Consider the following 23,996-nt stretch of genomic DNA (forward strand, 5'->3'; position numbering starts at 1 on the left):
GAAGAGTGTCATCAAGGGGCTCTGGTGGCCTGGTGGTTAACGCTCTCGCTTCACACGGTGAGGGCCTGGGTTCGATTCCCAGCCAGAGTAGAAACATTGGACGTGTTTCTTTCCACCTGTTGTCTATGTTCCCCATCAGTAAAATGGGTACCTGGGTGTTAGTCGACTGGTGTGGGTCGCATCCTGGGACACTGACCTAAGGAGGCCTGGTCACAGACCGGGCCGCGGGGGCATTGACCCCCGGAACTCTCTCCAGGTAAACTCCAGGTATGTGGCTCTGGTGGCTCTCGCTTCACACGGTGAGGGCCTGGGTTCGATTCCCAGCCAGAGTAGAAACATTGGACGTGTTTCTTTCCACCTGTTGTCTATGTTCCCCATCAGTAAAATGGGTACCTGGGTGTTAGTCGACTGGTGTGGGTCGCATCCTGGGACACTGACCTAAGGAGGCCTGGTCACAGACCGGGCCGCGGGGGCATTGACACCCGGAACTCTGCTCTCGCTTCACACGGTGAGGGCCTGGGTTCGATTCCCAGCCAGAGTAGAAACATTGGACGTGTTTCTTTCCACCTGTTGTCTATGTTCCCCATCAGTAAAATGGGTACCTGGGTGTTAGTCGACTGGTGTGGGTCGCATCCTGGGACACTGACCTAAGGAGGCCTGGTCACAGACCGGGCCGCGGGGGCGTTGACCCCCGGAACTCACTCCAGATGGGCTTGGCGTCCCTAGTTTTGAAGGTTCTCATTATTCATCCTATCAATTTCCTTGCAGATGTGGTAGAAACACTATCATCATCTTTGAAAGTGAGATTCTCTGACATTGTCACTCCCAGGTCCTTCACATTAGTTTTTTCGCTCTGTTGAATGGTTGAAATTTGTTTTATACTGAGATACATTTTTTTATTTCCTCTTGTTTTACAAAGCAGAGTAACTGAAATTTGTCTTCACTGAACTTCACATTGTTTTCTGTTTTGGCTGATGTCCGCATGGAGATTTGTAGTGTCTTCGACAGATGACACTCGTGCAAATTCGGGTGTCATCATCAACGAAGGCTAACATTACTGTCTGTCAGATATGAGGATGAGGAACAGGATGGGAGAGAGTACTGTGTCTTGTGGAACAGAGCTTTTCACTGTGGCCGCCTCTGACTTTACTCTGTTTACTATTACTCTGTGTTCCGTTTGTTAGAAAGTTGTAGATCCATCAATAAATAAATAACAAAAAGGCACAATACCGTGACTGGAACGATACACAAATAACCCGCACATAAAAGAGAGAAGCTTACGACGACGTTTCTGTATTGTGTCCTGCACACCATCCAAGACCATGTCATAGTGCTCCAGTAGTTGGCACAGGCAGGAGTGACCTGTTCTAAACCCGTGTTGCCCTGGGTTGTGTAACTGATGGGTATGCAAGTGAGTGACGATCTTACTTCCTAGAACCTTTTCTGTATTTCTGTGCAATTACTTTACTGCCACCTTTGTGGAATAGGGTTATGTCTGTTGTTTTAGTGAGTGTGGGATGACCCGTGTCCATGCTCCCTCTCCATAAAATGCTTAAGGAACGTTAAAGGGGTTTATTGTAATTCTTGTAAATATTTACTGTGACGTAATACATATATTAAGAATTTATCTCTGCTGTCTTTTGTTTTGTCCCTGCACTGTCTAGTTCAGTGTCTACTGACTTAGTTACGAACAGGTGACAGTGGCCCACCAGAAAAAAATGTGTTCTTAATAATGATAATCTCTCACCTGAAGGAGTCCTTGTCCTTGAAGGTGCCTCCACGGTCGGCCGCTCCAGGGTACTCCCAGTCCAGGTCAAACCCATCAAAGCCATATCGGTTCATGTACTCTGTAGCGGGAGAGAGGAAGAGTTGAGGGAGAGGATAAAAGTTATCCAAATATAAAGAGAAACAGGTCGGCAGAACGGGAGGATAAGAGGAGAGGAGTCCCAGTCAGAAGAAATCCTTGGTGGAACATCCTGTCAAACCCTCATCAAGATCATATAGATTTCCTCTTTCTTTACAAGTATAATGTTGAAAATTATATAAAATACTGACAAATTGAGTGTGTGTAAAGGTAGAAAGTTGAAAGTGAACATAGAAAAAAGTAAGGTGATGAGGGTATCAAATGATTTATATAAAGAAAAATTGGATATCAAATTGGGGAGGAGGAGTATGGAAGAAGTGAATGTTTTCAGATACTTGGGAGTTGACGTGTCGGCGGATGGATTTATGAAGGATGAGGTTAATCATAGAACTGATGAGGGAAAAAAGGTGAGTGGTGCGTTGATGTATATGTGGAGACAAAAAACGTTGTCTATGGAGGCAAAGAAGGGAATGTATGAAAGTATAGTAGTACCAACACTCTTATATGGGTGTGAAGCTTGGGTGGTAAATGCAGCAGCGAGGAGACGGTTGGAGGCAGTGGAGATGTCCTGTTTAAGGGCAATGTGTGGTGTAAATATTATGCAGAAAATTCGGAATGTGGAAATTAGGAGAAGGTGTGGAGTTAATAAAAGTATTAGTCAGAGGGCTGAAGAGGGGTTGTTGAGGTGGTTTGGTCATTTACAGAGAATGGATCAAAGTAGAATGACATGGAGAGCGTATAAATCTGTAGGGCAAGGAAGGAGGGGTAGGGGTCGTCCTCGAAAAGGTTGGAGGGAGGGGGTAAATGAGGTTGTGGGCGAGGGACTTGGACTTCCAGCAAGCTTGCATGAGCGTGTTAGATAGGAGTTGAGACAAATGGTATTTGGGACCTGACGAGTTGTTGGAGTGTGAGCAGGGTAATATTTAGTGAAGGGATTCTGGGAAACCGGTTATTTTATATAACTGAACTTGAGTCCTGGAAATGGGAAGTACAATGTTGCCTGCACTTTAAAGGAGGGGTTCAGGATATTGGCAGTTTGGAGGGATATGTTGTGTATCTTTATATGTGTATGCTTCTAAACTGTTGTGTTCTGAGCACCTCTGCAAAAACAGTGATTATGTGTGAGTGTGGTGAAAGTGTTGAATGATGATGAAAGTATTTTCTTTTTGGGGATTTTCTTTTTGGGTCACCCTGCCTCGGTGGGAGACGGTCGACTTGTTAAAAAAAAAAAAACTGACAAATTGATGAGTATGACATGTGCAACAGTTGGGTATCTTTATTGTTGAAGAGTTTCGCCTACACAATAGGCTTCTTCAGTCAAATAGAGGAAGCAGATGTAGTGAAATGAAGATGTAATCAGTCCAACCTTGGAGAAATGGTATTTGAGGTGGTCAGTCCCTCAGCCTGGAGAAGAGTTCGGCTCTACGGTCTGGAACGATATATCGTTCCAGACCATGGAGCGGAGGGACTGACCACCTCAAATACAATTTCTCCGAGGTTGATGAATTGATTATATCATCATTTCACTACTACTCCTGCTGCCTCTGTATGTGACTGAAGAAGCCTACTGTGTAGGCGGGACGTTTCATCAATAAAGACACCCGATTGTTGCACATGTGTCTTACTCATTAAGAAACATAACCCAAGAAACCCCTCCACTGCCCCACTACCCCCTGCACCCCCCACAAACCTACCATATCTCACTAAGCACACACCGGTCGGTACATAAATTCTCCCACAGACCCAGTAAAGCAGTCCCAGTAAAGCAGTCCCAGTAACCATCCACATCCAAACCTTCAATTAACAAACGAACAAGGAACAACGACAGGACACTACAGAGAATAACAGAAACGATCAAATTATTGCATCTGAATACAATAAAGATTTTTATACACAAGTTTCTAATTAAAAAAACATACATAAGAGAAACTTAGATATCATAGCTCTCACAGAGACAAACTGTTGATAAGCAATTTATCGAGCAGCATATCAACCAGTGTGAGCCGAGGAGATAAGACAGGGGAACTACACACTTAATAAAACAATGAAGGATACAGAGGAGTCAAAACACAGACAGAATAAGACTTGAGTATGCAAAGTATAATGCGCTACCAGACAACAGGAGACCAAGTCAGGAATACAAAAATAATATCAAACGAGACAAGAACTCGAGCAGTGCAACACCATTATCAGAAATTTCAACCATAAAGAAAATAACTTTTCTCCCTACTTTGAAACTATGAAAAGAATTGGGATCCACAAAAAATTTCGAATATATGGCAGCTTAAGAGAATGAAAGTAACAATTAAAACTTTACTAACATGTAAGAGACACAGAAAAGAAGACGAGCGTATAAGACAGGACATTGGTATTTAGCTACAGTGTATCTGATATAGGTAAAGTAACCCATGTTGGACCTCTGGTACCGAGGTTTGAATACCACGTGAAGGTAAACTTGGAGACAAGAATATTTAGTGCAAAAAAGGGATCTTATATTTGAGAATAGGAAACTGAGCTGTTATGAGAAAGAAAATTAGAAGAAAAATAGCATTAGATTTTGGAGAGAGAGATATATATATATATTTATATATATATATATATATATATATATATATATATATATATATATATATATATATATATATATATATATATTTATATAGGGGCGGGCGGGACGAGGGGTTGCAATTTTTTTTAGACTACAAGAAGGCATTTCAAGCAGTACCCCCCACAAGAGACTGGCGAAAAATGATGTGCAAGCATGGATAATACGGAACTTGTACTAGTGGATCACAGAGGGCCTCAGAGGGAGGCAAAGTGTAAATGTCAAGGAAGAGAAGTCATAATGGGGAAGTGTAACAAGCGGGGTGCCACAAGGGTCGGTATTAGAAGCCAGTTCTTTGTGTGGTTTATGTGAATGATATTCCGGATGGGATTGAGTCAGATGTATCCATCTTTGTTGATGATGCGACACTGATAAGAATAAAGCAGACGAGGAGAGGCAAAAGCCGTAAATATATCTGGACAAGTTGCAATACTGGTCAGATAAGTGGTTGCTTGAATTAAACCCCAGCAAATGCAAGGTCATAAAGATCGAGGAAAGGGACAGAAAACTGGACAGTGTATAGTTTCGGGGAAGAGAGGTTACAGATCTCATTCAAAGAAAGACCTAAGGGTGAGCATAGTGCCTAGCATATCACCAGAGGCTCGCATCAATGCTCGCCTGCCAGTGTTCACACCCAATGTTCGTCTGGCAAATCTGAAAGTGACATTCAGGAATCCCAACAGAGTCTTTCTGGACACCATATTTATGCAACATATGTCAGGTGTGTCTTGGAGTACGCAGCACCAGTGTGGAACCCCCACCTGAGGAAACATGTTAAGAAACTGAGAAAGTGTACATGTATGCAAGATGGCTTGTTCCTGAGTCCAGGAGCTTGAGCTACGAGGAGAGACTAATGGTACTGAATCAAGTGACACTGGAGGATAGAAGAACACACACACACACACACACACACACACACACACACACACACACACACACACACACACACACACACAAATCGGCCTGACGACACTAGAGGACGGTTAGGGGAGACATGATAACGACATACAAAATACTACGTGGAATAGATGAGGTGGACAGAGACAGGATGTTCCAGAGAGGGAACACAGAAATAAGGGATCACAGTTGGAAGCTGAAGACTCAGACGAGTCACAGGGATGTTAGAAAGTATTTCTTCAGAGTTGTCAGGAAGTGGACTAGTCTGAAAAGTGATGTAGTACAGGCAGGAACCATACATAGCTAAGAAGTACGATATGGCTCTTACATAAGGGAGAGAGTGGACCTAGTAGCGACCAGCAAAGAGGCAGAGCCAGGAGCTGTGAATCGACCCCTGCAGCACACACACACATGCGCATGCGAAATAACAGATCGTTTGTGCCCGTGAATCTTCAGTAGTTTCTGGCCCAACAAAACCATTGCCAAGTCCGTCGAAAGTTGACAGTGTTAGTAAACATCCCAAGAAGTGTTTCTCGAACTGTCCCGAACAGAAAAGGGAGGTGAAGGTCAGTTATATAAAAACAGTTTGAATCAGTGCCAGGAGTGAGAGTGGAAGGGCATAGGCCTAGAGTGGGTGTAGGCAGTATCGCCACATTCCAATACCAAACCAGAGTGAGACAAGCAGAGCCAGACACAGTGCAGTACAGCAGAGCCAGACAGTGCAGTACAGCAGAGCCAGACAGTGCAGTACAGCAGAGCCAGACACAGTGCAGTACAGCAGAGCCAGACACAGTGCAGTACAGCAGAGCCAGACACAGTGCAGTACAGCAGAGCCAGACACAGTGCAGTACAGCAGAGCCAGACACAGTGCAGTACAGCAGAGCCAGACACAGTGCAGTACAGCAGAGCCAGACACAGTGCAGTACAGCAGAGCCAGACACAGTGCAGTACAGCAGAGCCAGACACAGTGCAGTACAGCAGAGCCAGACAGAGCAGTACAGCAGAGCCAGACACAGTGTAGTACAGCAGAGCCAGACACAGTGCAGTACAGCAGAGCCAGACACAGTGCAGTACAGCAGAGCCAGACACAGTGCAGTACAGCAGAGCCAGACACAGTGCAGTACAGCAGAGCCAGACACAGTGCAGTACAGCAGAGCCAGACACAGTGCAGTACAGCAGAGCCAGACAGTGCAGTACAGCAGAGCCAGACAGTGCAGTACAGCAGAGCCAGACAGTGCAGTACAGCAGAGCCAGACACAGTGCAGTACAGCAGAGCCAGACACAGTGCAGTACAGCAGAGCCAGACACAGTGCAGTACAGCAGAGCCAGACACAGTGCAGTACAGCAGAGCCAGACACAGTGCAGTACAGCCAGACACAGTGCAGTACAGCCAGACACAGTGCAGTACAGCCAGACACAGTGCAGTACAGCCAGACACAGTGCAGTACAGCAGAGCCAGACAGTGCAGTACAGCAGAGCCAGACACAGTGCAGTACAGCAGAGCCAGACACAGTGCAGTACAGCAGAGCCAGACACAGTGCAGTACAGCAGAGCCAGACACAGTGCAGTACAGCAGAGCCAGACACAGTGCAGTACAGCAGAGCCAGACAGTGCAGTACAGCAGAGCCAGACACAGTGCAGTACAGCAGAGCCAGACAGTGCAGTACAGCAGAGCCAGACAGTGCAGTACAGCAGAGCCAGACAGTGCAGTACAGCAGAGCCAGACACAGTGCAGTACAGCAGAGCCAGACACAGTGCAGTACAGCAGAGCCAGACACAGTGCAGTACAGCAGAGCCAGACAGTGCAGTACAGCAGAGCCAGACACAGTGCAGTACAGCAGAGCCAGACACAGTGCAGTACAGCAGAGCCAGACACAGTGCAGTACAGCAGAGCCAGACACAGTGCAGTACAGCAGAGCCAGACAGTGCAGTACAGCAGAGCCAGACACAGTGCAGCACAGCAGAGCCAGACAGTGCAGTACAGCATAGCCAGACACAGTGTAGTACAGCAGAGCCAGACAGTGCAGTACAGCAGAGCCAGACAGTGCAGTACTGCAGAGCCAGACAGTGCAGTACAGCAGAGCCAGACACAGTGCAGTACAGCAGAGCCAGACAGTGTAGTACAGCAGAGCCAGACAGTGCAGTACAGCAGAGCCAGACACAGTGCAGTACAGCAGAGCCAGACACAGTGCAGTACAGCAGAGCCAGACAGTGTAGTACAGCAGAGCCAGACACAGTGCAGTACAGCAGAGCCAGACACAGTGCAGTACAGCAGAGCCAGGCACAGTGCAGTACAGTAGAGCCAGGCACAGTGCAGTACAGCAGAGCCAGACAGTGCAGTACAGCAGAGCCAGACACAGTGCAGTACAGCAGAGCCAGACAGTGCAGTACAGCAGAGCCAGACAGTGCAGTACAGCAGAGCCAGACACAGTGTAGTACAGCAGAGCCAGACAGTGCAGCACAGCAGAGCCAGACAGTGTAGTACAGCAGAGCCAGACAGTGCAGTACAGCAGAGCCAGACAGTGCAGTACAGCAGAGCCAGACAGTGCAGTACAGCAGAGCCAGACACAGTGCAGTACAGCAGAGCCAGACAGTGCAGTACAGCAGAGCCAGACACAGTGCAGTACAGCAGAGCCAGACACAGTGCAGTACAGCAGAGCCAGACAGTGCAGTACAGCAGAGCCAGACAGTGCAGTACAGCAGAGCCAGACACAGTGCAGTACAGCAGAGCCAGACACAGTGCAGTACAGCAGAGCCAGACACAGTGCAGTACAGCAGAGCCAGACACAGTGCAGTACAGCAGAGCCAGACACAGTGCAATACAGCAGAGCCAGACACAGTGCAGTACAGCAGAGCCAGACACAGTGCAGTACAGCAGAGCCAGACAGTGCAGTACAGCAGAGCCAGACACAGTGCAGTACAGCAGAGCCAGACACAGTGCAGTACAGCAGAGCCAGACAGTGCAGTACAGCAGAGCCAGACACAGTGCAGTACAGCAGAGCCAGACAGTGTAGTACAGCAGAGCCAGACACAGTGCAGTACAGCAGAGCCAGACAGTGCAGTACAGCAGAGCCAGACACAGTGCAGTACAGCAGAGCCAGACACAGTGCAGTACAGCAGAGCCAGACACAGTGCAGTACAGCAGAGCCAGACACAGTGCAGTACAGCAGAGCCAGACACAGTGCAGTACAGCAGAGCCAGACACAGTGCAGTACAGCAGAGCCAGACAGTGCAGTACAGCAGAGCCAGACACAGTGCAGTACAGCAGAGCCAGACACAGTGCAGTACAGCAGAGCCAGACACAGTGCAGTACAGCAGAGCCAGACACAGTGCAGTACAGCAGAGCCAGACACAGTGCAGTACAGCAGAGCCAGACACAGTGCAGTACAGCAGAGCCAGACACAGTGTAGTACAGCAGAGCCAGACAGTGCAGTACAGCAGAGCCAGACACAGTGCAGTACAGCAGAGCCAGACACAGTGTAGTACAGCAGAGCCAGACACAGTGCAGTACAGCAGAGCCAGACACAGTGTAGTACAGCAGAGCCAGACAGTGCAGTACAGCAGAGCCAGACACAGTGCAGTACAGCAGAGCCAGACACAGTGTAGTACAGCAGAGCCAGACAGTGCAGTACAGCAGAGCCAGACACAGTGCAGTACAGCAGAGCCAGACACAGTGTAGTACAGCAGAGCCAGACAGTGCAGTACAGCAGAGCCAGACAGTGCAGTACAGCAGAGCCAGACAGTGTAGTACAGCAGAGCCAGACAGTGCAGTACAGCAGAGCCAGACACAGTGCAGTACAGCAGAGCCAGACACAGTGTAGTACAGCAGAGCCAGACAGTGCAGTACAGCAGAGCCAGACACAGTGCAGTACAGCAGAGCCAGACACAGTGTAGTACAGCAGAGCCAGACAGTGCAGTACAGCAGAGCCAGACACAGTGCAGTACAGCAGAGCCAGACACAGTGTAGTACAGCAGAGCCAGACAGTGCAGTACAGCAGAGCCAGACAGAGCAGTATTACACACAAAGTACACAGCCTTTTTGTAGTTGCAATGATGGTAGACCCTTTATATACTGATAGCTGAGGGTCATTAACCCTGCTCTGGAGGGTTGAATATCATACTAGAGCATTAAATACTTATTAATAGAGAAGATCCAGGGAGGGGACAGTGTGTGACCACATGGCACCGCAGTGCAAGCGCTAGATCAGACAAAATTCATAATATTCGGTGTGTAAAGGTATTCAGGTATACACGAGTAAGTGCATAGGTTACTGTACAAAGCAGCATGTGTGGGGTGAACCTGGGATAACCAAAAAAGTCTGACAGTGTGACTCAGTTTACTTAAATCAAGACAACAAGGTTGGGGCAGCTAGCAAGCGCGCACGCGCACACACACACACACACACACACACACACACACACACACAGAGTCAGAGAGATAGTAGGAAGTATTTCTTCAGTCATAGAGTTGTAAGGCAGTGGAATAGCCTAGAAAATGACGTAGTGGAGGCAGGAACCATACACAGTTTTAAGACGAGGTTTGATAAAGCTCATGGAGCGGGGAGAGAGAGGGCCTAGTAGCAACCGGTGAAGAGGCGGGGCCAGGAGCTAGGACTCGACCCCTGCAACCACAAATAGGTGAGTACAAATAGGTGAGTACACACACACACACACACACACGCACATACACACGCGCGCGCGCGCACACACACACACACACACACACACACACACACACAGGCCAGGAACTCGGACTCGACCCCCGCAACCTCAACTAGGTGAGTACACACACACACAGGAGACAGAAGGAGCTCCAGAAAGACGGAGAGGTGGGGCACACCACCAAGTGCTGGACACAGTGCACACAACCGAGGAAGAAGTGAAGAGGCTTCTGAGTGAGCTAGATACCTCAAAGGTAATGGGGCCAGATAACATCTCCCCATGGGTATTGAGAGAGGGAGCAGAGGCGCTGTGTGTACCCCTAACAACAATATTCAATACATCTATCGAAACAGGGAGATTGCCTGAGGCATGGAAGACAGCAAATGTAGTCCCAATCTTTAAAAAAGGAGACAGACATGAAGCATTAAACTACAGACCAGTGTCACTGACATGTATAGTATGCAAAATCATGGAGAAGATTATCAGGAGAAGAGTGGTGGAACACCTAGAAAGGAACGATCTCATCAACAGCAGCCAACATGGTTTCAGGGACGGGAAATCCTGTGTCACAAACCTACTGGAGTTCTATGACATGGTGACAGCATTAAGACAAGAGAGAGAGGGGTGGGTGGATTGCATTTTCTTGGACTGCAAGAAGGCGTTTGACACAGTTCCACACAAGAGACTGGTGCAAAAACTGGAGGACCAAACAGGGATAACAGGGAAGGCACTACAGTGGATCAGGGAATACTTGTCAGGAAGACAGCAGAGAGTCATGGTACGTGGCGAGGCGTCAGAGTGGGCACCTGTGACCAGCGGGGTCCCACAGGGGTCAGTCCTAGGACCAGTGCTGTTTCTGGTATTTGTGAACGACATGACGGAAGGAATAGACTCTGAGGTGTCCCTGTTTGCAGATAACGTGAAGTTGATGAGAAGAATTCACTCGATCGAAGACCAGGCAGAACTACAAAGGGATCTGGACAGGCTGCAGACCTGGTCCAGCAATTGGCTCCTGGAGTTCAATCCCACCAAGTGCAAAGTCATGAAGATTGGGGAAGGGCAAAGAAGACCGCAGACGGAGTACAGTCTAGGGGGCCAGAGACTACAAACCTCACTCAAGGAAAAAGATCTTGGGGTGAGTATAACACCAGGCACATCTTCTGAAGCGCACATCAACCAAATAACTGCTGCAGCATATGGGCGCCTAGCAAACCTCAGAACAGCATTACGACATCTTAATAAGGAATCATTCAGGACCCTGTACACCGTGTACGTTAGGCCCATATTGGAGTATGCGGCACCAGTTTGGAACCCACACCTAGCCAAGCACGTAAAGAAACTAGAGAAAGTGCAAAGGTTTGCAACAAGACTAGTCCCAGAGCTAAGAGATATGTCCTACGAGGAGAGGTTAAGGGAAATCAACCTGACGACACTGGAGGACAGGAGAGATAGGGGGGACATGATAACGACATACAAAATACTGAGAGGAATTGACAAGGTGAACAAAGACAGGATGTTCCAGAGATTGGACACAGTTACAAGGGGACACAGTTGGAAGCTGAAGACACAGATGAATCACAGGGATGTTAGGAAGTATTTCTTCAGCCACAGAGTAGTCAGTAAGTGGAATAGTTTGGGAAGCGATGTAGTGGAGGCAGGATCCATACATAGCTTTAAGCAGAGGTATGATAAAGCTCACGGCTCAGGGAGAGTGACCTAGTAGCGATCAGTGAAGAGGCGGGGCCAGGAGCTCGGACTCGACCCCCGCAACCTCAACTAGGTGAGTACAACTAGGTGAGTACACACACACGACAAACAGCCAGCAGGCTTGTGAAAACTGACCGGGCATACCCCCCAACCCCGTCCTTCCCTCTCTCCCCACCCCTCTCTACTCTTCTGTCACACTATCACTGTCACTCTCTCTGTCTCTCTTCTCCCATCCCTCTTGTTCTCTCTGTCTCTATATTCTCCCATCCCTCTTGTTCTCTCTGTCTCTCTTTTCTCCCATCCCTCTTGTTCTCTCTGTCACTCTTCTCCCATCCCTCTATCTACCTACCAATCCATCTCCCTCTCTCTTCCTCTCCACCTTCCACCCATCTTCCTCTCCTCCTCCTCCCTCTGGCTTCTCCCTCTTCCATCTCCTCCCTTTCCTCTTCCCTCACCCCCATCCCCCTGCACACACTCTGAAAATACTTAAGCTTGTTTCTGGGATAAAATACATCAACTCCTATCTGTGGTAAAAAAAACGGGTAACCAAAGAGGGCGGAGACCCAGGGGTCTGGGGGATGAACCCGGGAGAGAAGAACCTGGGAGGAAAGATTGGGAGGTAGAGCTCAAAAAATGGAGAAAGAGTGGGGAAGGAAGCTAGCAGAGCTTGGCAAGAAAATGGAGGAGAGGATAGCTGAGGAGAGCAGTAAGTGAGGACTACAAGTCTTAACAGCAGAAGATCAGATAAAGTGCTTAGATGAACTAAAAAACCTGAAACAGAATGCACACACAAATGACAGTACAGACATAACATCGGGAACTTTTATACCAGTCACAGACAAGGGGACTGTAGGGATCCAGGAAAAGATGTGCACAATTGAGAGACCTGTAGACAATGAAGGAGCTATGACATAACAGACTCCAACAGACAATTGCAGTGGCAAGGAACAGGCGAACAGGAAAGACAGTCCACTGAGCATATGGGCTGAAGCATGGGCAGGGATTAAAGGCAGGAACGTTTCGATGAAAGGAACAAACACCTCAGAGGATGCAAAGGGAGACACAGTGGGAGGAGGAGAGGGAGAGGTCAGTGTTTGTCTATGGGCTCCAAGAAGTCGAAGGGGAAACCTATGACAAAAGAAACCAGGAGGAGAAGAAAGCAGTCGAAGGTATGAAAGCAATAGGTGAGGGAGACATCACCCAGGTGACAAATTTTCGGAGAATTGGGTGGTTTGCGAGTGGAAGGAAATGGCCAGTCAAAGTAATTTTCAAGGCGGAATCAGCTTGAACCAGGATCCTGCAGGAGAAAGCACGACTGAGGAACAATCCAGAGTACCAGAGAGTGTACCTCGATCATGACAGAACACAAGAAGAGAGGTTGATACTGAGAGAGGGTGCAAAGACTAAAGGAGGAACGAGATGCATTGATGAAGATGAGCAGAACCCAGACTCAGGTGGAAGGGCAAACACACCATACAGAAACACCCATAGAAGGACTCCAACCACGACAACCCCAACGCAACTGAACAATCTAAGCCAGAACCCACACACTGTTCCCTCTCCCTCCACCCGCCAAATCACAAACCCCACCCCTACAGCGGCTCCCCATGGGCACTGCCCTCACCCACCCCATCACAAACCCCACCCACACTGCAAACCCCCATAGGCCCCCTCCAGGGCTCCCACTCCCACTTCCCCAACTCCATGATAGGTAAGTTGAAGGTGTGGTACATGAATGCAGAGGGATTATCAAATAAATATGAGTGGCATGAAAGAATCGATGAGAAGAACCCAGACATCATAGCAGTCACAGAAACGAAACTCGCTGAGACAATAAAAGATGCAGTCTTCCCACCAGGATATCAGATCCTGAGGAAAGACAGAAGGAGCAGAGGGGTAGGAGGGGTTGCACTACTCATAAAAAGCCAATGGGGTTTTGAGGAAATGGAAGGCGTGGGCGAGATTGGAGAAAGGGACTACATAGTAGCTACAGTTCAGTCTGGGAAACATAAGGTAGTCATTGCGGTGATGTATAACCCACCACAGAACTGCAGGAGATCAAGAGAAATATGAAGAGAACAGAGCGATGGTGGACACGCTGGCTGAGGTGGCATGAAGAGCTGAATCGTGCAGAGTTGTCATTCGTCGCTCAACCTCTGGGACGAGAGGACGTGAGCTGAGCCTGCCCTCTGCTGTCAGCCGGTGACAACTTGGTTTTCTCAAAATGACGCAGTAGGCAAGAAGAAGAGTAAACACTGTCAGCATAGAAGTGGTGCGTGGGGCTGTGCATGCCCACTCAGCTCAAGTTTTATTATCTGCCATCATCAGGGACACATACGGCATTGCCAACGAAGAGCTGTATGGTGTAGCCTTGAACGGGGGTATATAGAATTTTTGTGAAATTTCACAATGCAAGTGTATACAAGGACATAGTCGCCAGGTTCCAAGATCTTTGTGTACCAGTGAATCCTGCAGTGATGGTAAGGCTACATGATGTGTCCCGCCATTATACGTGGGTGAAGGTCAGGAATGTACCCTTTGAGGCTGATGAGGCAGACCTACGTGCCGTCTTCGAGAAGTTTGGGACTGTTCATATGGCGACATTGGGGAAGTGGTAGGAAGGATCGTGTGCTGGGATGCCTGAAGGAAGTTTTTCCTTGAAAATGACATTGAGGCATCCTATTCCTTCCTATATTTTCCTAGAAGACTTCAGGACTCAAGTAATGGTGACTTATGCGGGGCAACGACGTACCTGTCGCTTATGCAGTGCCTATGAACACATTGCTGCACAGTGTGTTAAACAGGGTACACAGGCAAAGGAGCAGCATAGGGAGGCATCAGAGGACCTTGTGACGTTGAATTTGGCACGACCTGAGTTGGTTTCCTTGAACAAGGCTTGGAGTGTGAAAGTCGAGGAGGCCTTGAGGGAGGAAGAGTGTGTAACTCTTCCGAGAGAGTCATGCGCTGCTGGGCAGGCACCAGAGACCAGAGATGTGGTGTTGCTTGATGCGGACAGGGCTGTGGAAGCTACCATTGATTCAGTCCTCCACGACCTGTTAGGGACCCCAGGAGAGGTCACAGTTGAGGGGCTTGTGGGTGCCCTGGATACTGCTGGGGTTCCAGGTGGTGAGAGGGGGGGAGGCATGTTAGAGACCCAGGTTGAGGCTGGGTTGCAAATTGGCACGGTGGTGGCGGAAGTGCACGGGGACGGCTTCCAGGTGGAGGCAGGGAGAAAGGCTCGAGTGTCATGGAAGAGAGTGGCAGTGCCCTCGGACGTGGACGATGTGCTCACTCCGGCACAGCATTTGGGCAAAAAGGTTTGGGCTGATGTGGTTGAGCATGGACTGGGGGGAGTCCAGGGGCAAGGGGCATGTGAAAGCAGATCACAGACTGGTGATTAAAGATCAAGGGCATATAAAGGGGAAGGGGGATAAAGGTGGTGCAGTACGTAAAGGAAAACCTCCATTGACAAATTCAAGAGTCTCTCTATAAATGTTAATAGTCTGAGAAATTATAGGAAGTGTGTATGGTTTCAAGAGATGCTCATTAGGTATGGTGTAGATGTAGTGTTTGTGCAAGAGCACAACCACAAGCTGGGTTGTATGTTGATGATTGAGGGGTATACAGTGGACCCCCGGTTAACGATATTTTTTCAATCCAGAAGTATGTTCAGGTGCCAGTACTGACCGAATTTGTTTCCATAAGGAATATTGTGAAGTAGATTAGTCCATTTCAGACCCCCAAACATACACGTACAAACGCACTTACATAAATACACTTACATAATTGGTCGCATTCGGAGGTGATCGTTATGCAGGGGTCCACTGTACTGTATAAGCGGCACACTCAACGAGATTGAAAGGAGGAGTGGCTATTTTGGTGAGGGAGGCTAGCCCATTTACTGTACATCATTGTGAGGAGGGGGGGAGGGGAGGGTTATAAGAGTGGATGGGACATGGGGAAGAGATAAGATGTCTTTTGTGTGTGTTTATGGTCCGGCGGAGGGGGACAGTCGAGTGAAGAATGAGTTTGTGCATGAAGTGTTGGTGTATCACTTAAGGTCGCTTCCAGCATTAGCTGTGGTGGGAGGGGACGAATTGTGTCATATGCCGAAGGGATGTGGAACCTAGGGGAGCAGGATATTGTTCTGGCATTCTGAGGGACCTGTTAACCGGGGTGGGGTTGGTGGATGTGGAGGGGGGCAGAGTGGGAGGTGCAGCACACCTTTGTGAGGCAGGGGTATGCTGCACAGCTGGACAGGATATACGTGACAAGGAAAGCAGTGGTGCAGAGTATAAGGGTTTTGGATGTCTTTATCTGATCATAGAGGTGTTTTGGTGAATTTGGGATGGGAGGGTTGGCCGAACAGGTATAAGAGTTATTGGAAATTGAATGTTCGGTTGCTTCAAGATGCTGAGGGGAGGGTCCTAGTTGCACAATGGTGGAAAGGCTTATGGGAGGGGATGGAAGTCAATGGGGATGTGTTGGGATGGTGGGATGTGACAGCAAAGATGAGGATTCGAGAGTTCTATGTACGACAGGGATGGCACAAGAATCAGTTGGCTTATGGGTTTATTAGGTATCTTGAGGGGCAGTTAAGGGAGTATTATGAGAGAGGAAAGGGGGGGGGAGATGGGAGCCCCAGTGGCTGACAGAGGGAGTGAAGGAACGCCTAATGGAAGTGCAAAACGAGAGGTTTGATGCGGCAGGGGTTTTAGGGGGGTTGGAGGTGGTCATGTGGGGTGATAGACCATCGGCGTGTGTCCTGCAAGGGCAGGGGCACCGGTGTGTTGCAATGGAAATGGTGGGTTTGAGAGTTCTTGAGGACATCGAGGGGTATAGGGAGGGACAAGATTTGGTGACAACGGAGGGGATGGGAGGGTATGTTGATGCTTGGCTTAGTGCATATATGAGGAGTGTGGGTGTGAGAGAGGGGGCTTTAAGAGAGATGGGGGGATGGGTGCAGTGTGTGCTGGACAGGGACGACAGGGAACAGTTACAGGGGCCTATTGTGGAGGAAGAGGTGTGGACGGCTTTAATGAGTATGAGCAGAGGTAAGGCGCCGGGGATAGATGGGCTGCCTGTGGAGTTTTACATACAGCATTGGGGAGTATTAAAAGATTTTTTGGTGCAATTATTTAATATCATAAAAAAGAGGGGTGCATTGGGACCGTTGCAAGCGACAGCGCTAGTAGTTTTGGTGCCAAAGGGTGAAAGTCAGTGCATGGTGAGAGATTACCGGATGATATCACTCATGTGTGCAGACTACAAACTTTTTGCAAAAATTTTGGGAAATCATATAAAGAAGGTCATTGGAAAGGTAATAGTGAGGGGTCAATATGGGATTCCGGGGAGATCAATGTATGAGGGGCATGGGGTTATTAGAAGGTTTATTGAGGGTCTTCAAGAGGGGGAACAAGGGGTATTGGCTTTGGATTGGAGAACGGCGTATGACAGTGTCGAGAGGGAGGCTCAGTGGAGAATCATGGAGCTGCAGGGGTTCGGGGAGGACACTGTGAATTGGGCACGTACTTTATATCGGGGAGCTGGGATGCGTGTACAGATTAATGGAAGGGTGAGGTTGCACGTGAAAATGGGCAGGGGATTGAGGCAGGGATGCCCGTTGTCACAAATATTATTTGCATGTTTACAGAATCCGTTTTATAGGGCAGTGGAAAGGTGCATACAGGAGGGGGTAAGGGAGAACATATGAGGTGGGAGTCCCGGTATCATAGGTTATGTTGATGACACAACTGTCCTAGTGAGTGGGAGGGAGGGATTGGAGGGTCTGGAGAGAGTTATAGATGTTTTTGGGATGGCAACAGGTATGGCAGTGAATGTGCATAAATCAAAGCTCATGAGATTGGGTGAATGGGATGGGCGGGAGGGCGGAGGTGGGGGGGGTGAGGTAGTGTGTCGTGGACTGGGTGAAAATTTGTGGAGTTGTGTATATGGGTAATGCTCAGATGGCAAGGGAGGTTAATTCAAAGGGTGTGGTAGATAGGGTATTGGGAAGATTGTCAGGATTACGGCCGACACATCTTACACTACACCAGAGGGTCATTGTGGTCAATGTGCTTTTGTACAGCAAAATATGGCATGTGGCAGCTTTGTACCCTTTGGTGTATGGGGATGTCCGGAGATTGTTGAGCAGAGTTTTTCATTTTATCTGGGGTTTGGGATGCAATTGGTTGAAAAGAGAGGTGGTAACACTTCCGGTGGCCTTGGGAGGGCTGGGGTTAATTCATTTGGAAAGAAGGTTGAAGTGTGTATATATGAAACATGGGTTGCTAAGGGCTCGGGGGGAGGGGAGTGGAGGGTTGGGGATGCTGCAGGGAGATCTTCGGGGATGGTGGAAGGGACAAGATTTGAGAGATGGTGAGGAGTTGTTGCGTCTGTTGATGATGGTCAGAGATCCGAGAAACATGCGGGTAGGGTCCATGAAGAGGAAGTTATGGCCTAGGGTGGCAGTGGCAACGGAAGGAGTGTACCCGATGTATGCATGGGAAGACATTTGGGGTCGATTAAAAGGGTTACGCATCCGGCCACGTGTGAGGGAGGTAATGTATAGGTTTCTTCACGGAATATTGCCGTCTGGGGCCGTTTTACGAAATAGGCGAATAAGGGAGGGTGGGGAGTGTCAGGTTTGTGGGGTAGATGAATCAGCTTTTCATGTAGTTTATTTTTGTGAAAGCCTAGGGGTTGTGCGGGAATGGTTAGGGAAAGTAATCCGGTATGTGGGGGGGAAAGGGTTGTCGTTTTGAGAGCGCTCAGTTTAGATGTAGGTGGGGTTGGGGTAAAGGTTCAAAGGGCAGTGGCTTACTTAGTGGTTGATTTCGTGTATATGTCATGGGCAATGAGAGACAAAGGGGCGGAGGAACGTAGGATGGCCATAGCAGCATCCCTTTATAGAACAAAGTGTCGCAACAGGGAAATATATGGTAGGAGGTGGGAGAGGGATTTCTCGGAGGGCTACAGGGAATTTTTTTTTGAGGGATTTATGGTCTTTATAAGTGGTCAGGGGCATGAACGGGCTGGCCTTCCCAGGGGGGAATTGTGCGTGTTGCAAAGGTCGACTGTGTGAGTGTGTGTGGAATTGTGTGAGGAAAGGATGTTGAGGTGATATTCAATGTGATATTCAATGTGATATTCAATGTGATATTCAATGTAATGTGTCTTGGTGTTATTGTGAACACCGATGATTATAATTTATCTAAGGATTCCTTCATGTTTTGTAAGGATGTACATAAGCATGTTAGTATATAAGCATATTTTAACCTGTAATTATACATGTCTACCTATATATGAGCAATGTAACTTGTCATAATAATGAGGCATTCATACCTGTTTTTTTAACTAGTGGAACGTTTTTAGTATTGTATATAATGTAAGATCTTGCCTGGGGTGTTCTTGCTTATATATTGTTACAGATGTTTTTTCACATTTTCATTATATATGTTTAAGTGAACGAGTTTTTGATCTTGTGTATAGCCAGGTGAAACTGGACAGTTTTCACTTGGGGGGGGGGGGTAGGAGTGTAAGCAATCTCTGCAGTAGCAGGTCATGCGAAACACACGTCATTATTTTAGATGTCTAATGTTGTCCATTCTGTGTAGGATGTGATGTATAGATTATCTCCGACAGTGTAAATAATCTGTCTGCAGGAGGGAATAATGTGTAAATTTATTTATTATTGTGGTGTTTTTAGGGTGATATATATTATAAGATGCTAATTACCATCAATGACTGTTTATTGATTATTACCATAGGGTATATGAGGGTTAGTGTGGATTGTGTTCTATGGTGGATGTGAGCCGTTATGTTCAGACATTCCTTGTATTATAGTGTCAGCCGTTTAGCTGGCTGGATTGTGTTTATATATTTTGTCATTGAAGTTTTTAATGCTTTTATAAATGTATAAGTACGAGATTTGTCACTGTGTATACTAAGGTGAAAGTGGCACGTTTTCATGGGGGGGGGAGTGTAAGCATTACTGGGTAGGTTCTATCGTTTTTTATATGACCACCTTTTCATGTGAAGCACAGTACGTACAAGAAGTGTTTGATTTGAGTGCAGCAGCCAGTTCTGTCATTATATATGTGCTTCTTCAGTACTGTGTAGTCACAGTTGATTATTGTTCACTGCCTGTATCTTGTTACATATTGATTATGTACCCATATATTTTTGTACCTGAGTTTTAAATAAAATATAAAAAAAATCGTGCAGAGCAAAGTTACTGGTTATGGGTGATTTCAACCATAGGGAGATCAACTGGAAACCTGGAGCCTCACGGGGGTCCTGACACATGGAGAGCCAAGATGATGGATGTGGTACTGGAAAACCTCATGCATCAACACGCCAGGGACACTACCAGAGAGTGAGGGAAGTATGAACCAGCAAGGCTGGACCTTGTGTTCACCCTGAGCAATTCAGACATTGCGATCACATATGAGAGGCCCCTTTGAGCTAGCGATTACGTGGTTCTGAGTTTTGATTACATAGTAGAGCTGCAAGTGGAGAGGGTAACAGGAGCCGATTGGTAAAAGTCAAACTATAAAAGGGGTCTCTACACAGGTATGAGGAACTTCCTGCGGGAGGTTCAGTGGGCCAGAGAGCTGGTAGGAAAGTCAGTGAACAAAATGATGGAATATGTAACAAAATGCAAGGAGGTAGAGGAAAGTTTTATTCCCAAGGGCAACAGAATTAATGAGAAGACCAAAGCGATTCATAGGTTTTCCCGAAGGTGTAGGGAGGCAAAACCAAAGTGCATTAGAGAATTGAAGAGATACAGAAGGCAAAGAACCCAGGAAAATAAGGAGATCAGTCGATGAGCCAGCAACGAGTATGCACAGATAAGGAGGGAGGCCCAGTGACGGTATGAAAACGACATAGCTTCAAAAGTCAAATCTGACCTGAAAGTGCTATATAGTCACAAAACAAAACGATCAAGAGGTATGCGAGGAGCTCAACAAGAGATTTAAGGAAGTATTTGCAGTGGGAAGACAGGACAGAGGGGGACACCAACAGGGAATACACCAACAGTGCTGGATGACATGCACACAACTGAGGAGGAGGTGAAGAAGCTGCTAAGTGACCTTGATACCTTGATACTGGACATCTCCCCGTGGGTCCTTAGAGAAGGAGCAGAAATGCTGTGTGTCCCATTAACCACAATCTTCAACACATCTCTTGAAACTGGGCAACTACCTGTGGTATGGAAGACGGCAAATGTAGTTCCCATTTTTAAAAAAAGACAGAAAAGAGGCGCTAAACTACAGACAAGTGTCACTGACGTGTATAGTATGCAAAGTCATGGAGAAGATTATCAGGAGGAGAGTGGTGGAGCACCTGGAACGGAACAAAAGTATAAATGCCAACCAGCACGGATTCATGGAAGGCAAATCCTGTGTCACAAACCTTGTGGAGTTTTATGATAAAATAACAGAAGACACGAGAGAGAGGGGTGGGTTGATTGCATCTTCTTGGACTGCAAGAAGGCCTTCGACACAGTTCCTCACAAGAGATTAGTGCAGAAACTAGAGGATCAGGCGCGTATAACGGGAAGGGCACTTCAATGGATCAAAGAATACCTGACAGGGAGACAACAACGAGTCATGGTAAGTGATGAGGTATCACAGTGGGCGCCTGTGACGACCAGGGTCCCACAGAGGTCGGTCCTAGGACCAGTGCTATTTTTGGTATATGTGAATGACACGATGGAAGGGATAGACTCAGAGGTGTCCCTGTTCGCAGATGATGTGAAGTTAATGAGGAGAATTAAATCAGATGAGGATCAGGCAGGACTTCAAAAAGACCTGGATAGGCTGGACATGTGGTCCAGCAACTGGCTTCTCGAATTCAACCCTGCCAAATGCAAAGTCATGAAGATCAGAGAAGGGCAAACAGAGCATAGGCTAGGTGGCCAACGACTGCAAACCCTCGCTCAAGGAGAAAGATCTTGGCGTGAGTATAACACCGAACACGTCTCCGGAAGCACACATCAACCAGATAACTGCTGCAGCATTTGGGCGCCTGGCAAACATGAGATTACCATTCCGATACCTAAGTAAGGAATCTTTCAAGACACTGTGCACCGTGTACGTCAGGCCCATACTGGAGTATGCAGCACCAGTTTGGAACCCGCACCGGGTCAAGCACGTTAAGAAATTAGAGAAAGTGTAAAGGTTTGCGACAAGGTTGGTTCCAGAGCTAAGGGGAATGTCCTATGAAGAAAGGTTGAGGGAAATCTGCCTGCCGACACTGGAGGACAGGAGGGATAGGGGAGACATGATAACATACAAAATAGTGCATGGAATAGACAAGGTGGACAGAGACAAGAGGTTCCAGAGAGGGGACACAGAAACAAGGGGTCACTCTTTGAAGTTGAAGACTCAGATGAGTCACAGGGATGTTAGGAAGCATTTCTTCAGTCATAAAGTGGTCAGGAAGTGGAACAGTCTGGCGAGCGATGTAGTGGAGACAGGAACCATACATAGCTTTAAGACGAGGTATGATAAAGCTTATGGAGCAGGGAGAGAACCTAGTATCGTTCAGTGAAGAGGCGGGGCCAGGAGCTGCGTCTCGACCCCTGCAACTACAATTAGGCGAGTACAGAGTAACTTACCTACGGTACTGCGGATGAGAGAGGCTCTTCTCTCAGGAACGTTAGCCATCTGAGAATACTTCTTGCCTCCCTCACCCCAGCCACCAATCGCCAACATTGACTTCAGGCCGGGTGTAGCTTTGGCCAAGTCTGTGAAATTCTTGTACCCATTCTTGTCCACATCAATCTGAAGTTGAATGACACGTTTTCAGTGTATGCATGTAAAAAAAACAGCACTTCGAGATATGTGGATTTAATGACTAGACGAGTTGTTGGAGTGTGAGCAAAGAAATGAAAGATTCAGGTTGGTAGGCCTCGAGTCCTAGAGGTGCGGGGATGTTGTGGTTCGGATGGTTATCTAAACTGTAATGCCAACACACTTCTGACAAGACAATGATTGAATGATGGTAAATTTATTCATTTATTCTGTGGGTCCAGCCGACCTCTGTGGTAGACTACCAGTGTTAGGAAAATATATAAACAAACATGAAAGTGTCGGTGTTAATGGCTCAGTCTACCTGTTACAGTGTCAGAGGTGATCAGCGTTTGTCTACCTGATTGTGTCTACCTGTTAGTGTGAGAAAAGATCAATGTTTACGTCCGTCGCGGTGTATACCGTCTTCTACAAACATATTTACATAAATGTTATATTATTATTCTGTCTCAGTATTTAACAGTTTAGGGCATATTCAGAATTATGAACATCGATGAAATCACAGATATATCTTCATAAAATTCTATTTCTCCTGTGCCTGGGATAATCTACCGTGAGAGATAATTCCCAAGTGACAGTAACTCCAGCTCTGCTGGAAGAAAACCTTCGAAGCTGCTGTAGCTGATGAACCCTTGCTGGAATACAGACGATATCCTGTCTCCCGGAAGCCTCCCAGTTCCAGCTGACAGATTTTAGTATTTGTAATAGGCCCGTTTTGCGTAATGGAATATGCCAGGGGAAACGTAACCAACTTTTGTTCCCACTGTGTGACTATCTTATAGAAAAAGGGTAATATCACACTGATGTTACATCCAAGATATACGAGACAAATAACTTGATTGTCTAATAAGGCAGCTGGAAATTCTAATGTGTTTGATTACCTTGTCATATTTCCTGCTTGAAGCCATGAATAGAAACTGTCTTTCTAACTCATCCTAAAAGTGCTTTTTGATATTCGTGTAGCTCATTTACGTGTAAACTTTCCATCCATACTCTTATGTTTTAGTTTCAACGTCAAACTCTCCATTCTTTTGATTATTTTGTAAGTAGTGATAAAATTTTTCCCGCGTTCTGTCCTCACAGTTCATTCAGCATATGTACCAGTTAAGATAGTATACTCCTTTTGTTTCTATTGAGGTTCAGCCGAGTCGCCATCTGGAGAAGACCCGAGCCGGCAGTACTGGCGAACCTCGTACACTCTCAAGGTTTAAGATCTTTGGTGGTGGAGGTAAAGTTGAGTCTTGCAGGAGGTTTGGTCGAGGGTTCACAGTCTTATTTTTAATGATAGTATGTTGTGTGTGTGTGTGTGTGTGTGTGTGTGTGTGTGTGTGTGTGTGTGTGTGTGTGTGTGTGTGTGTGTGTGTGTGTGTGTGTGTACTCGCCTAATTGTGGTTGCAGGGGTCGAGACTCAGCTCCTGGCCCCGCCTCTTCACTGATCGCTACT

General features: G+C 47.3%; 1 protein-coding gene across 2 annotated transcripts in view; it reads right to left on the reverse strand.

The window, feature by feature from the left end:
- Positions 1-23,996, reverse strand: part of LOC128686055 (endochitinase) — a 95,438-nt gene that overhangs the window by 29,795 nt on the left and 41,647 nt on the right. For both annotated transcript variants that reach the window (XM_053772697.2, XM_053772696.2), the window contains exons 3-4: positions 22,360-22,525; positions 1,748-1,847 (exon numbers count right to left, since the gene is read on the reverse strand). In XM_053772697.2, coding sequence (XP_053628672.2) covers positions 1,748-1,847; positions 22,360-22,525 — 266 coding nt within the window. The remainder of the gene's footprint in view (positions 1-1,747; positions 1,848-22,359; positions 22,526-23,996) is intronic.

This window comes from Cherax quadricarinatus, chromosome 9, assembly GCF_038502225.1.
Source record: "Cherax quadricarinatus isolate ZL_2023a chromosome 9, ASM3850222v1, whole genome shotgun sequence".
In the NCBI taxonomy this organism is placed as follows: domain Eukaryota; kingdom Metazoa; phylum Arthropoda; class Malacostraca; order Decapoda; family Parastacidae; genus Cherax; species Cherax quadricarinatus.